The sequence below is a fragment of the Siphateles boraxobius genome, unplaced genomic scaffold (genome assembly GCF_051911475.1).
Source record: "Siphateles boraxobius isolate OS27281-9 unplaced genomic scaffold, OSU_SipBor_1 6, whole genome shotgun sequence".
NCBI classification, from domain to species: Eukaryota; Metazoa; Chordata; class Actinopteri; order Cypriniformes; family Leuciscidae; genus Siphateles; species Siphateles boraxobius.
This window is the reverse complement of record NW_027509186.1, coordinates 34,161,533-34,177,333: the sequence shown is the minus strand read 5'-3', so window position 1 is coordinate 34,177,333 and position 15,801 is coordinate 34,161,533. Positions and strand designations below refer to the sequence as shown.

The following is a 15,801-nucleotide window of genomic DNA, read 5'->3' as shown; positions in this document are numbered from 1 at the left end:
AAGTGCATTAAAACACATCCTCTCCAGATAGCAATAAAAGGGGCAGTGCTACGACTGAGCTTTGTGCTGTAGATCTACAATGACCAGTTTGATGCATGGGTAAACTCTCAAAGTGGGTCACCGCATCAGTAAAAAAAGCCTTAAAGAATTGTGTACATTGAGGAAACCAGACTTAGGGCATATAATTTGAAATGTCAGATAGAAAGATGGAAAAGCGGTTACAAGCTTAGCATAAGACCGGTATCAGCGTTTTAAATATTTCTCGCCCTCAGGGGACTCAGCTTCCTTAAAGAATATAATTACCCAACCCTACCCATTAGAAATACCCGCGCTGCTTTTCCCACAATTGCAGCGTGATATTTCACCCGATGACAAATTACACATTCAAAGTGCCGTCGGATCTGAATACACAGTTCGTTAACATGTTTGATTTGACAAATGGCAGCGTGGTATCGAGAAAAAAAAACATCAGTCATCAAACTTCGATCTAAGCTTTCAAATATTACACACATCCTCCCTGTGGTGCTATGAACCCTTAATATAAGATCTGTGGCACAACCAGCTGTGTGTTTTGACAGGCATCAGTGTGACAGCTAGCAGTTTGATGCTCAGGTATGACTGACAGGATATGAGAGGTTTCTCTAAGAGAGGTTGGTTAAACCCAGAACACCTGCGAGTTTAAAAAATGCCCTATCCTTCATGTTGAAGCCTCTGTTAAACCTTGCGTCGTCAGGTCGTGACTTTCCTGTATATGATTCCATCAAGACAAAGGGTGGCATCACACATCATGTTGCTATTAGATAAGGTCACATGTGCAATTCTGCAATTAATGGCTAGTTGTGTACTGCATATTTGCAATTACAGATAAGCACTGTACAGTTGATTGGGAAGATGCATCCTAGGGAAATGAGGGAGAAATGCAAGGGGCAACAAAAGTGATGCTCTTTCATGCTGTTAGAACTTTTGACATGCTCCCGCATATAGGAATCAATTGCTTAATGAAAATGCTATAGAGGTGAGACCTAGTACTTTAGGACAGAAAGTCCCAACTTTCCCGAACATACCTTCTTGGAAGTTTCTAGTAATCCAGAAATCCTTGATTTGCTGGTTCAGGTGTGGATAATTAGGATTGGAGCTCAACAGCGCAGGACAGAGGCCCTCCAGGAACAGGACTGGACAGCACTGAATCTATTAGGGAATCTTTTTCGCTCTTATCACTGATTGATTTCCAACCTTTTATTAGGGATGCGGAATATATCGGCCGAAATATGTTCATTTTTAATGTTATCGTTATTTAATGTATATCGATAAGAAAATTTGTACAATATATTTAAGTTGATAATGATTATTTCCTTCAGCTGAGACACTTCAGATGTGCAAAATTCGCTATGATGGTTTTGAATTGCTTGAAATACTGTTTGATTGGAATCACTTCAAAACAGGAAAATACAGTTAAGTGCAAAATGTTCTGTCATATAGGCTAAATAAAATACTACATAAAATGATAATGAGAATATTATTATTGTGTGCTTGGGACATGGCTTTTAAATGGTGAAACTTTTGTTTTTGTGATCAGGCTCTCAAAAATGATTTAAGAATTTGGATTTAGATTTATCGGCCAATATATCGGCTTTCAAATATAAAGAATGATCTGTATCTGTATCTGCCAAAATGTTTAAAATTGGCGCATCCCTACCCTTTGTCTCTCAGCTCCCTCAAAAAGGATTGTATGCGTTTCTATCCATCAAACTGTTTGACAAGTAACCCAAGTCTGAAAACAAGTACTTGCTGTAGTGTGCATTAATGTAAAGGGTCTTCTTCTATGGTCAGTTGTCTCATTCTGGGTAAATACTGTAATGCCCAAGCTGCAGATTGAAGAGAATATTGCTGCGCAATTTATCAGCATATTTATTGCAAGCTAGCTAGATGAGCAGTAACACATCAACATTTAATACCGCAGACCTTTAAAGCAAACTCCATTTCCCTCTTCAGTACCGAGGTTTCTTACCATGATAGTTACACAAGAATGCAAGTGAAGTATGTTCAGCAGGACCTCTATTTGTAGGCCAAGCATTCACATTTCACATAGAGTCGGTTGTTGGCCTGTGGGTCACTCCGTGCTTTTCAGTGTTTTAGTAGCCTCTGCTTTTTTTTTCTGGACCAGGTTTGTGTTGTTCTTTTGATTGTAAAAGTTGCGCTTTAGGGTATACAAGCTAAATCACTTACCGGAACATGTTCCAATTATTTATTTAAGAAATAAACATTTGTAGAAACGACTGCTGAAAAGGCCAAAGTCATATTTGTAACCAGAAAAGAGCAGTCATCACTGTTTGTGTGAAAACAAATAAATGCATCACAGTGTTTATGTATGTGCACACAGACGAGAGAATAAGGCTAGACCATGATCTCTCTGACATAGCTGATGACCCCCTTTCCACAAGAGTCGCTCACCTCCATCGTCACAGCAACATGCTGAAAATCCAATTATCCTCCCCAGACTGGCTTTAGTCATTGAATATAGATGGAGCCTATGAAGGTCATGGTGTTCTCCTCATCACAGAGAGTACAATACCGTGTGCCTCCAATAACACATTGTATAACAAAGAGGCTTCTGGGACTGAAAAGCATCTCCCCGGAGTGTCAAACTCCCTGGCAGATTCTTGCCAAATGCGATTGAGATTTTTCTTGACAAACCTGTTTTACCTTCCTCCCTAACCGAGGCCATCATTCAAGGCGGTCAGCCGCCACATGGTGACGTGCCGGCCTCAGGTCAAGCAAAGCAGCCTGATTCCAGCCTTCTTCTAGAAGGTCAGTTGTCGGTCTGAATAATAGATTGAAGCTGACAGTGCTGCAGAGCTTGCGCTATTCCTTTCCACACTCTCGCATTGGCCACTAGGATTTGGCACTAACAGCCCCAGTTTCATGACTGGGATTTGTTTTATCGGTTTTGAATGCTTATACCAAGACAGGTTGTGTGTTAAATATGGTGGCATTTGGCAGATGTGTGTTGTTGCATTTGCTACGGCTAGTCATCTCTAACCTAGCCCTACCTGTGGAGAATGTTTTTAACCTCACGTTATTTTGTTCTCTTGCGGCAACCTTGTAAGATTTTGAATGCGGATCCTGAGAAAGGTTGGTTGGTAATGTTGATATTTGGCATCTCTCGAATAATGCTGAACTTATTTGTTCTCTTGCGACCTTTCTCACTTTGGATTTGAATGCTCCTCTCTTGAGACAAATTGGGTGTTATCAATAATGGTATTTAGCAGATGTGTGTTGTAGCTTTTGGTTTGGCTATTCATCTCTTGAGGACTACCATAGACAGGTGTCGTGGCTCTTTTTTCAGCAAATCTTTTCACTTAATGCTTTTATTCTCTTGGTGTCCACTTGTTAGGTTTATTCAAGACAAGTTGGGTTTAGCAATAATGGTATTTAGCAGACATGTGTTGTAGCATTTGCTTAGGCTATTCATCTTACGAAGAATGCTTGTCCCTGAACATTCTCTTGCAGTGAGCTTTCTCACTTTGCTAGGATTTGAATGTTGATTCTTAGACAAATTGGATGTTAGCAATGATGGTATTTAGCAGATGTGCGTCGTAGCAATTAATGTGGCTAGTTTATCTTGAGAGTGCTAGTCAAGTCAAGTCACCTTTATTTATATTGTTTCAATTGTTTCAAAGCAGCTTTACAGAGATAACAGGAAAGTGAAGTTGTAATAGTATTGTTAAATTCAAAATTAAATGTTAAATGTCCCCAACTAAGCAAGCCAAAAGCCAATGGCGAATGAAGGCGAATGAAGGTGAAAAAAAGGCGACAGTGGCAAGGAACCAAAACTCCATCAGGTGACAGAATGGAGAAAAAAACCTTGGGAGAACCCAGGCTCAGTCTGGGGGCCAGTCCTCCTTTGGCCAACAAACGAACAGTGTATGATTATGATTTAGGCGGCATAATAGGTCAGAAGTCAGATTGGAGCAGAACTTTCACAATATTTATCCAGTTCTATCTGGTTGGGGTCGGAGTCATCACGCCGGTATGGAGATGAGTTTGTTGAGGTGTCCATGAGGCCTTCACAGTGTTGATGAGGCTGGCACTTCAGGGATGCGTTGTCGTCGTGTCCATGTGATGGTCTTTCATCAGATCTGGATATGGCCTGGATCCGGTGGTTTGCGGTAAACCTCAGGATAAACAGAGAGACTAATATTAGCGTAGACGCCATCCTTCTTCTGATGTACAAAGTACATCAGGATTTATGGGAAGTGTTCCCGGTTCCGGCTGATCTAAACTATGCAGCCTAACATTGAATTATAGCAATCTATAATGTGTTATGTGTATGCTAAGCCAAAGAGATGTGTTTTTAGTCTAGATTTGAACTGACAGACTGTGTCTGCTTCCCGGACAATGTTAGGAAGATTGTTCCAAATTTGTGGTGCTAAGTAGGAAAAGGATCTACCGCCAGCAGTTGATTTTGATATTCTAGGTATTATCAACTGGCCAGAATTTTGAGATCGCAATAGACGTGAAGGACTATAATGGGTTAGTCCTACAGTAGCCTACAGTTGAGTGCTATTACAATATATATTGTTCACTTAACATTTTCACTTTATTGCTGTGACCTTTAAGTTCTGAATGCTGATTCTTTGATAGGTTGGTTGTTAACAATGATGGTATGTACCAGACGTGTGTCATCTTGCGAAGCATGCTTTTTATGTAACATTTTGTTTTTTTATCTTGACCTTTCTCACTTTGTTAGGATTAGAAACCGGATCCAAAGTCAAGTTGGTTGGGAGCTATGATCGCATTTGGCAGACATGTGTCGCATAGTGTTTGTTGTGGCTAGTCATCACTAGCGTACTAACACAGCCTGACCAGCAAAGTTGCACTATTTGCAAAGAATAAATTGTTCAGTTAACATTTTTGATGTCTTGAATGACCTTTCCCATCTAAATTCTCGTGCTAGATTTTAAATGCTGTACGGAAGTTTTTTGTTAGCAATGATAGTATTTGGCAGATGTGTATCATAGCATGGCTAGTCAACTTAAGAATGCTTTTCACTTATACTTTTTGTTCTTGTTCTGTGACCTTTCTCACTTTGCTCGAAAATGATTAACCCCTCCAGGAAGACACCATTCCAGAAAGGCGAGAGCATTTCACACTTTTTTTCTTCTGTCATGAACAACTGCTGAATATTCGCACATTCTTTGGCTAACATTTAACGTGAGTTTAAACATTATCATTTCCACCATGTTTCTCAAACAGTACAGTAGTTTCTTGTTTTTCACTGTACTCCAGCTGATAGAAATTGCATGAGCCTGAAGAAACGCTCGTAGGTGGTCAAACTTTACGAACAAGCGCTAACCTGTGAAAGTGGTGCAAATCATCCCAATTTCACCACAAGCAGTCTTTGACCACAAATGTAGCCTTCTGCGGGGGTACAATTACAGCATATCACAGATCAACTTGAAAAGTGTAAAATTGCAGTCCAGGTCCCTAGACTTTCTATCGTTTTCTCAGAATCTGATTAGCGTATAGAGAGGAAACTCTATATTTTGCCTCCTGATTGGTTTTTTTTTTTTTCACCAGAGACCCTCTTTCGTCTGATTTGAGTTATTTTGTTGGGCTTTCATGTTCTTTAGCCCCCTGTGTGGTGAGGGATGACTTTTACTGTCCAGCTTTGCTGTATAATGGACTTTTTTTTTTTTTTTTGGCCTGTGGGCCATTTTTGCTCCAGGAACACATAATGTTTTTAGATAACGGCTCTAGACCACATGCATCTCCAGATGAAAGTTTCCCTTCGGGGGGTTTGGTGGCATACCTATTTGAATGCACAATGGCAGCACATTAGACACTGGGCCGACTGTACTAACCACAGGCTTTACACACACTACATGTGTTTCTATATTTGGACTGAGAGTACATGCACACCGTAAAAGATTGATGCGGAGAGTACATGGCAGAGACATCTCTAGCTATGGCAGTGGATCTGTCAAATGTTGATTCTTATTTGCAGTGCACATGATCTCTCACTGCTAATTCCCATCTCTGAAGTTGTTTTTAACACATATTTAAATGTGACACGTCATGCACATTTCAACATACACTGTAAAAAATGATTTTGTGGTGAAGTAAATACTACTGAAAAAAAACAATGTAATTTACATGAAAAAGTTAGTTCAGGCAAGAATTAAAAAAACTAAGTAAATTCCATATCAGTACTTAATTCGAGCGAGTAGAAATGAAAGCGTAAATATCAACTTAATACAATTAAGTAAAAATTACTCAACTTTTCTGATACTGGGCTTCCCATCATGCACTGGACCTTGAATAATTAATGAGGTTGATTTTTCACTGGTTTCCAGCTGTATTTACACTGTTTCATCATTGCTTTTGTTGTTAGGATTATAGTAACTTGCCATTTTGTGACATTTCGAGTAAATTTTCTGCTCAAAATGACACATTCAAACACAAAAATGATCCATCAAATGTTATCGTCATTGTGTATTTTCTACCAAGTATTGAGGTCTTTGCATTCACATGATGTTTAACATCTGACATGATGTAGTATAAATTACTTAGAAGTTCTAAGTAAAGCACATACTGGTATTTCAATATTATTGTTTGAGTGAAATGTTATGCAAAGGAAATTTCAATTAAATTGATATTACTCAACCTTTTACTAGCCAAGTTAAAATTTCTTATTTTCTTTGTTACTTTCACTTGACTAGGTCAAGTAAAGTTTACTTAATTCCATATTCCAAGTAAATTAAACTTAAATATTTCTAATTAAAGCTACTGATAAATATGTTTAGGTTTTTACTTGGCAAATCGTTGTAAATTTACTAGCATTTTCTGAGTGAAAAAAGTTAGCTAGCTTTTTTCAAGTAAATCCTACTCCAAATTTTCAGTGTAGTTCAGTTGCATTAGTATAATTTATAAAATGGATAATTTCACTGCACATTATGGCTAACAGTGTAGAACAGGCTCCCGCACTTTATTGTCTTATAATTAGATTTAACATTAAGGGCAAGATTTACTAAACAGGGCAAATTAGTGTGAGAGCGCAATTCCATAAAAGGGCTGATGGCAGTGGAAAGTTCTGTGCATGATCTACTGACGACACACACATTAAAGAACACAGACGCAGTCAGATCATTTCCATAATGACCAACGCAATCTAAGAAGATCAGCGCAAATTAGCGTCTGGTTTAAGACATGCTTTTTTTGGCTGTTAAATAATGGTTCATTTAAATACTCTCCTCCCATAAATGTTGCATCTGAAAGGGAAACTCCTACAAATGCATTGCAATAAGGTCAATCGCAAAAATAACCCTATCCAAACCTTTTCAGCAATAGTTATTCACTGCGTGTCTTTAGTAAATCCTGACAGTAGTTTTTTAATGCCAAAAGAGGGTTTGCACTGACGCAAGCGGTTAGTAAATCTGGCCCTTAATAACATTGAGATACTATTATAGTTTTAAATTAAATTAGTGTTTTATTTAGTATTTTCCATTTTCACTTTAATTTTAGTAATTTTCTTTGTCATTTTTTTTAAAAAATTTATAGTTGTTATTTTTAATATAGTATATTGTCTTTATTCATGTTATTTCAGGTTTAGTTTTAGTTATTTTATTACATCAAGTGACTCTAAATGAAAATGAGAAATGTCGCTTTGGCAATTTTTACAAAAATAGTAAAATACATGTTATATTATATATATATATATATATATATATATATATATATATATATATATATATATATATATATATATATATATATATAAATCATGTACTTCTCTGCACAATCTTCCAAAAATCATTGTAAGTAAATTCCCATTATATATATATATATATATATATATATATATATATATATATATATATATATATATATATATATATATATATATATATATCTGCATATATCTATTATATATATATATATATATATATATATATATATATATATAATTATTATTATTATTATTTATTTTTTTATTTTTTTAGTTGGTTACTATATATGCTACTATATATGCTACCTGAAATAAATTAGTACAATTTTCATTATTTTTTTATTTTTTCAGTTAACATCTATTTTATTACAAGTAACAAAAACCCTGCTTTACACAAACCTTTACACCGCAATTGACTGTTTTTCTTTGTTTGCTTTTAGCAATAGCCCTGCACACAAATATTACCTGGCTACTAGTCCCGTTTCGGGAGCCCTGTACCTTTCGGACACCAGCAGCAGGAAGGTGTTTAAGGTGAAGTCTCTGAACACAGTGAAGGATGTGGCAAAGAACCTAGAGCTGGTGGCAGGCACAGGCGATCAATGTCTACCCTACGACGAGACGCGCTGCGGGGACGGAGGCAAAGCCGTGGAAGCCACACTTACAAACCCTAGAGGTAAACCTCCAGACATCTGAATAACAGTGTTGACATTTTTCAGAAACAGACAGTGATTTTCCCATTACTCATTCAATTTTCCCATCATTCCCATTAGACTATGAGCAAATTCCCTTAAAGGTGCTGTAAGCAATTTCAGCTATTTTGCTTCAGCCACACGTACTCTCTCCAAAATGAGGATTGCATCCATATATTCGTACTGATACAAGCCCTGAGCGTCTAAATTGAGCAAACCCCAAAACCACAGCATGAAATTGATAGCAAAACCTGTGGTTTGCATACACTTGTCAGTTTGTAGTATAAAGGGTAGCCTTCCTCCTAGTGTAGCATGTAGTGCTTTGAGGGGAATTATTGGGGGCCTGAAATGAATTCTTCCCTCCATTTTCACCAACACAAAGTAATAATAATATAATGACAATTGGATTTGCAAGTCTATTTCGTCATCTGAAATTGAAGAAGCATTTGTGACAGAAGCCATAATCTCAGTGGAAGATGACGCACACAAAGTCACGTTTCCCTTTGTCATCCGCAGTGTCATTGGAAAGATTCACATGCTCTTAAATAGCTTGAACAGCATCACATGCTTCTCTCTTCCCCAGGATGCTCCATGTCTGTTTTTTTGTTCCTCAAGACATAAATAATGAATTTATCGCATGGATTTTTTATTATTATTCTGGCTTCCTATTGGGCATGTTGATGCTGAGAGAAATGCATTTGTTGAGAGATATCACCTTATTGTTCCAAATTTACAGAATGAACATGTGCGTAACTTCTTCCTGTTGTTTTTTTGCACCACCTGAGAGAATTTCACTGAAACTTACACGGGTTACATTTCACATGAAAAAATCTAAAGGAAAGAATAGAAAACTGTAATAAACATGGCATTGTATAGTGTAGGCTCTTTTATAAATTGCTTTTGTTCCTCTTTTATAAGTTGCTTTGGCTAAAAGCATCTGATAAATGCATAAATGTCTTGACTTTTATGAAAAAAAGAAAAGGAAATTTAGGAAAATTAGGCATATTCCCTTCCTCCCTTTATTATTTTCTTTTCTTTTTTCTTTTCTTTTTTTGTCAATAGTGAATCTAATTCAAATTTATTTTAAAATTGAATGTAATAAATTTGAATATATATATTTTTAATATATGCATGGATCAAAAGCAAAACAAATACTACCACTTAGGGTTAGAGTTAGGGTTAGGGTTCAGTATTTTTTCTTTTTTATTGCATTGTAGAAATGAGAATGAAGTTTTTTAAATTATGGTTATGATAATTGTAATTTAATTGACATGAAAATGTCACGATAGATAGATAGACAGATAGACAGACAGATAGATAGATAGATAGATAGATAGATAGATAGATAGATAGATAGATAGATAGATAGATAGATAGATAGATAGATAGATAGATAGATAGATAGATAGATAGATAGATAGATAGATTTCTTTTTTCTTTTTTTTGCAGCGATTGTCCTCCCAGCAGAGATCCATTCCCTTTTTTTGTCTCTTGTCTCCAGGCATTACAGTGGATAAGTATGGCGTGATCTTCTTTGTAGACGGCACCATGATCCGCCGCATCGATCAGAACGGTATCATATCCACCCTACTGGGCTTCAACGACTTGACCTCGGCACGACCCCTGAGCTGTGACTCTGTGATGGACATCTCACAGGTGGGTTTGTCTTCTTGTGTTCCCTCTGCAGCTTTTTCACCCATCCGCCCCTTTATAAAGGCCAGTGCATGGCAGGATTTAAGAAAGGCCAGTGTAGCGACGCTGTTCAGCCACCATGCTTGGCGTAGTCGCCATGTCAATCTTACCGAGGGTGAAGGGTTGCAGCTGATAGCTTTTTAGGGCAGGTCAGGGGGCTTTGTGTTGCTGTGGGTCCCAGTAACCCAGATGCTGGCCTGCAACATCCAGTTTCAAGCTGACTTACAACCCTCCATCCCAAAGACACGCTCACAGAGGGGTCACCCTAGGCGCTGCTAACAAATCCAAATGTTAACTGTCACCTCAGGCAAGGACACAGCCCTGACTGCGATTTCTAAAGCATCAGTTAGGATTGTGACACAGCCCTAGAGGTCCAGAACCTTGGTCGCTTTAGTTTTCCTTAACTTTATTTTGCCTGCAACGTTCACCCAGTGTCAAGACAATCAACAATGCCTGCGGTTACAATGTCAAATGAAAGATTTTCCCTTTTTTTCAGTTTAGTTTGACCGAAACAAGCTTTTGCCTTAATTCTAAAGTAAACCTGTCTGTCATTCATTTGTTTACCCAATTTTATGTTTTGAATGTAGCGTCCATGGGCAAACTGGAAAAATGTTCACAGACTGTATAAAATTACAGGATATCTGTGCACTCAATCATTACATTGAACTCGGAAAGTCTGTATTCTAAGTGCAATCCAGCTTTAAAACTCAACGCATGCAGTAATTTTCAAATCAGTGTCAGCCAGTGGACATCACTGGAAAATGGCGGCACCCAGGAAGATGTAGACAGGTAATGATAGATATTTAAGTGAACAGAAAACATCAGTGAGTCAAAGTTGTCTGCACTCATCAAGGGTGCTTTTATTTGATTAAAAAAAAGACAGTAAAAACAAATATTGTGAAATATTATTACAATTTAAAATATCCGATCTTAACTCTTTCCCCGCCATTGACAAATTGTCAGTGTTTTCACTGTTATACAGTAGGGGGCGATATTACACATCTTCTGAAAGACTATTGAATCTCCTGATTAAAACACAGGCGAAGAAGAAGCAGAAATAAGTGATAGCATATGTAAGCAGATGCATATGTAAAATACAGACATCCCAAAGTCTCCCGGAAGTTCCGGGAGTCTCCCGCATATTGATAGCGGCTCCCTGATGCCCGCCAATTAGTTCAAATCTCCCGGAATCTAGAGCTGGCGTGCTCCAAAACGTGTAGCGCACGCTCGGCAGAGAGGGAGAGAGCGAGAGACCTTGCGTGTGTGTGAAAATGTGTGTGTGTGCCTCATGAAGCGCATTTAAACCCCCCCCCAACCCCCGTCAACAAAACCGAACACCAGCCCCATCCTCCCCCCACCACCTCCCATCAACAAAAATTAGCTGTAGTCCAGCACTGTATTCATCCTTCAACCTTCTAGTTTTGCTTACATGTATCAGTCCAGCTTACGTTTTTTGCTCAATAATGCCTTTGCCGCCTGACTGAGAGGCTTTATTTTACTGAGAGGATGTGGAGCACCGGGGAGACGACCTCCATCTGCACCTCAGAGAAAACACACACACTCACACACACACACACACATACACACACTCACTCACAGAAAGACCACTGCAGTCCCGGCCTCAATGATGACAAATCACACCAGCTTCTGCCAAAGACACTCAGACAGTAAAAAGCATCCATTAAAAATTCATGTGCAGCACACGCTCACTGCATCAAACACACCGCCGCATTACTTAAGCCTTCTCCTGCCACACTTTTGAGGGCTCATCTGACTCCCTCTCATACGCCGCCTGCCAATTCCCACCTAGATCCAACAGAAAACATCATATTTTTGGTGCCGGGTGCCGAGTTCATTAACACGTGATGCTCTTTAGGTCTTGATATCTCCGCTTCCAGTAAGACCCCATTGGAGGCTCCAAATCTGTGACGGCTTCATTCCTTCTCACTTAGTATTCAGATCTTGGATTCAGAGCACACCTCGCATTATATTCCAAATCTGTTTGCCTTTCGGGCAGCCAAGGAAGCCTGCACGAGCACTATGAATTTGAGACTTGGCAAGAATATTTCTTCACAACTATTACTTGAGCTTCGAGAATAAATATTCTCCTCAGGCCCAGCTGAACGTTGAAATATGGTGATAGTCTTGGAGGAATGGAAATGTCGCTTTAGTTTAGTAATGATCTAGGGAAAAATCACAGGGCTTTGGCAAAATCGTGACCCCACACTGCGCGAAATGGTTTTCTTACTCAGTGTTTTTGTTTTGCTTTCCACTACAAATATCAAACATTCATACTTTTAAATAAAAGAAAATGCTATTTCAGTCGTTATATATGTCGTTCTAAATGTCATGTTTATTTCATTGTGTTACTTGCGATTTCTTGTAGTTATTTTTTAAATTTACTAGTAATTTCTTAGTGAAAAAAATGAAATACTACACCTTTTTTTCAGCGTATATTTTTTAAGATATTAAACCTTGTTTTCTGAAAATTCTGTTAAAACAAGAAAAAAATATACCGGTGGGGTAAGAAAAATAAACTTAATTCAGATTTTTTTGAGTAAGATAAGCTTAAAGTCAGTAAAGTAATTTTTTTGTATTTATTTTTCTTATTTAATTTTTTCAGAAACAAAGTAGACCTCTCAAGTAAATCCTAATTTAGGAATGTTTAGATATTTGTACTGGAAAACAAGACAAAAATACTTCAAATGAATACAGCAATCTGAAATGAATAGGCCACATGCTTATGTGAACCTTAAAAACCTTACAATGAAAAAATAATTATAAATGCCTTTACACATTACGAAACAATCCTACCTTAGCAACTGTTACTCTCTACCATCTTATTGCATGTACAGTAAGTCTATAGAGTATCTGTGTGTTTGGGTAGTTTTAAACATAATATTACAAAATATTATCCAAAATAAGTCTAACATCAGTCACACAAGATCCCCAGAGAGGATAGAAGGTGTGTTTGTTTTATTTAATAAAAAAAAATAAAAAAACGTAATATTGTGAATTATTAAAATAGCAGTTTTTAATATATTTTAAATTGTCATTTATTCCTGTTATGCAAAGCTGAATTGTCAATGTGACATGATCCTTCAGAAATCATTCTAATATGCTGATTGGCAGCTCAAGAAACATTTCTTATTACTATCAATGTTGAAAACAGTTGTGCTGCTTGCTTAATATTGCATTTATTTAAAATAGAAATCTTTGTAACATTATAACTAATCACTTTTGATACATTTAATGCATCCTCGTTAAATAAAAGTATTAGTTTCTTTCAAAAAAGACTCTTGAGTATAGTTGAGAGCTTGAGAATGTTAAATTAACTTTAATTCACATATTTCACACATGTACATATTAGTTCAGAACATTGTAGTATTTACTAAAGTGTTCAAGGTGGGCGGAGCTTAGCGGAAGGTCAATTCTACATCTTGTTTGCTACTTCAGTTAATTTGAATTTGTGCACAACCCTGTTATCTACAGCAACGGCTGGTCCAAAGCAGCATGTCTTCAAACTAAGTGAGCGATTATTTTCCCATTTATGACATGAATCAAATTAAGAAAAGTCACCATAAGGACTTCTTTTTGAAAAGGCTGTTTAAGATGCAAGCTGGCTTACATGCTTTCGGACAAGGTCAAAGCTGCATGTTCTCATTACGCCTGCTTCAGCGTATGTTGAAGGATTTAACGGCAGATGTTCTAGTGTTGGATTTACGAGAGTGTGAACCGATTATTCTCTCTCTTTGTTAGTGTGTGAAAGTGTGAGGAGTAGACAGAGAAATAGAGATGATATATCCTGTCTGTCACTCACAGGGGTGTCAACAACAGGGTGACAGGTTGAAAACCCTTGGATTGGACTCGTCTTCCCTTTTAAAAATCATTATTTGATTTGAACACAAAAAATGGCACTTTTAGGGATACAGTAGTTCACCAAATAAATGCTGTCATCTACTCACCCTCATGTCATTCCAAACCTGTGAGACACGATCGCTTCATGTATTGGACAGTTTTAATTTAGGCTTTTATTCACATAACTCACACATCAGTTGTTCAAACTCAAGCATGTTTGCTTATTCTATTGTTACGCAGCACATTTGAGCTTTTGTAAGAACCAATGAGGTTCATTCTCGTGTTACACAACACATTAGAGCTTCTGTAAGAACCAATGAGGTTCATTCTCGTGTTACACAACACATTAGAGCTTCTGTAAGAACCAATGAGGTTCATTCTCGTGTTACACAACACGTTTGAGCTTCTGTAAGAACCAATGAGGTTCATTCTCATGTTACGCAGCACGTTTGAGCTTCTGTAAGAACCAATGAGGTTCATTCTCATGTTACGCAGCACGTTTGAGCTTCTGTAAGAACCAATGAGGTTCAGTCTCATGTTACGCAACACATTTGAGCTTCAGCAAGAACCAATGAGGTTCATTCTCGTGTTACACAACACGTTAGAGCTTCTGTAAGAACCAATGAGGTTCATTCTCGTAACGCAACATGTTTGAGCTTCTAAAGAACCAATGAGGTTCAGTAGTATCTTGAATACTGTTCGTATGACATGCAACTGGAGTCAAGCCCGTATTCTCTTATCAATAATCATTGCGACAGTGACTGAGGTAATATTAAAGATGGTGACACCCATAAAACTGAAAAGTCTTATCACTTTTGATATGACAAGAGTCCAATCGTACCACGAGTTAATCCATCAAATCTTTATTAACCGACAGCAGTTTTTATATCTGAGCGCGTAGAACGACAGTGGGAGCGTAACAGTAGTAACAGAACAGTGACTGGATCTAAAACCTTCAGATGACACACAGCTCATATTTCTGTCGCTGTAAGTTACCAAAAAAAAAAACACACATGAATATCCACAACACACGATAGACAGATGTTTGTGCCGTGCAGAGCCGCTCTCTCACACTGTAAGACGTGTTCACACAAGTGCGTGTTTTCCGAGAATGCAGAATCCTGAATATTTACTGGTGTGAGTTCAGTGTTAGAATGCAGTTGTCACTCCCATAAATAACTAAAAACAGTGTGTGAACATTTGTAACCATATGAAGGACTCACATAGACAGGACTAACAACCGTATTCTATTGCTGTGTGAACATGGCCAAAATCGGAAGTTTTGAAGGCTTGGGGAGAACATCTCCTCCGACTGTCAGTCTGCCGTGATTTTTGAGCTGGATAAAACGCACACTGTTCAACATGCAGTCAATTCCCAGTGGGAAAAAAACAAGCCACACCCTCTATTTTTCTCATCTAATATTTCACTCAGAAAATATGACTTTAAATAAATGAAACTGCACCATGATTTGTCTTATTATATAAATCCCTCAGCCTTGGTGAGAGATCTTGATATCATGTCACGTGTGTGTTGTAGGTTTCAGCTCGGGGGAGATATCATTGACCGATATCGAACAGAACACGGTGACTCAGTTAGGCAGTGAGTCTTCGTTCTTCAGGTCTTACTGGGACTTAATCGTATCTTAAAATCAATCCTTGGTGCTACTTAAGCCATGGCAGTGGCTGTGGCCAATAGATTACTGCACACCAGCATCTGTGAGGCAGTTTGATATAGATCAGCTCAGGCTGCGGGCATCATTTCCAGGAATGAGGGCAGAGTGCTGTATTGAGTGCTGTGTTTTATGTTGTTGAGGATTTATCGGACGGTCCCGA

The 15,801-nt window shown here is 37.9% G+C and overlaps 1 protein-coding gene across 6 annotated transcripts in view; it reads left to right on the top strand.

Moving 5' to 3' along the window:
* tenm4 (teneurin transmembrane protein 4) overlaps positions 1 to 15,801 on the top strand; it is a 252,402-nt gene that overhangs the window by 202,304 nt on the left and 34,297 nt on the right. For all 6 annotated transcript variants that reach the window (XM_077206971.1, XM_077206972.1, XM_077206969.1 and 3 more), the window contains 2 exons: positions 8,170 to 8,402; positions 9,920 to 10,074. In XM_077206971.1, coding sequence (XP_077063086.1) covers positions 8,170 to 8,402; positions 9,920 to 10,074 — 388 coding nt within the window. The remainder of the gene's footprint in view (positions 1 to 8,169; positions 8,403 to 9,919; positions 10,075 to 15,801) is intronic.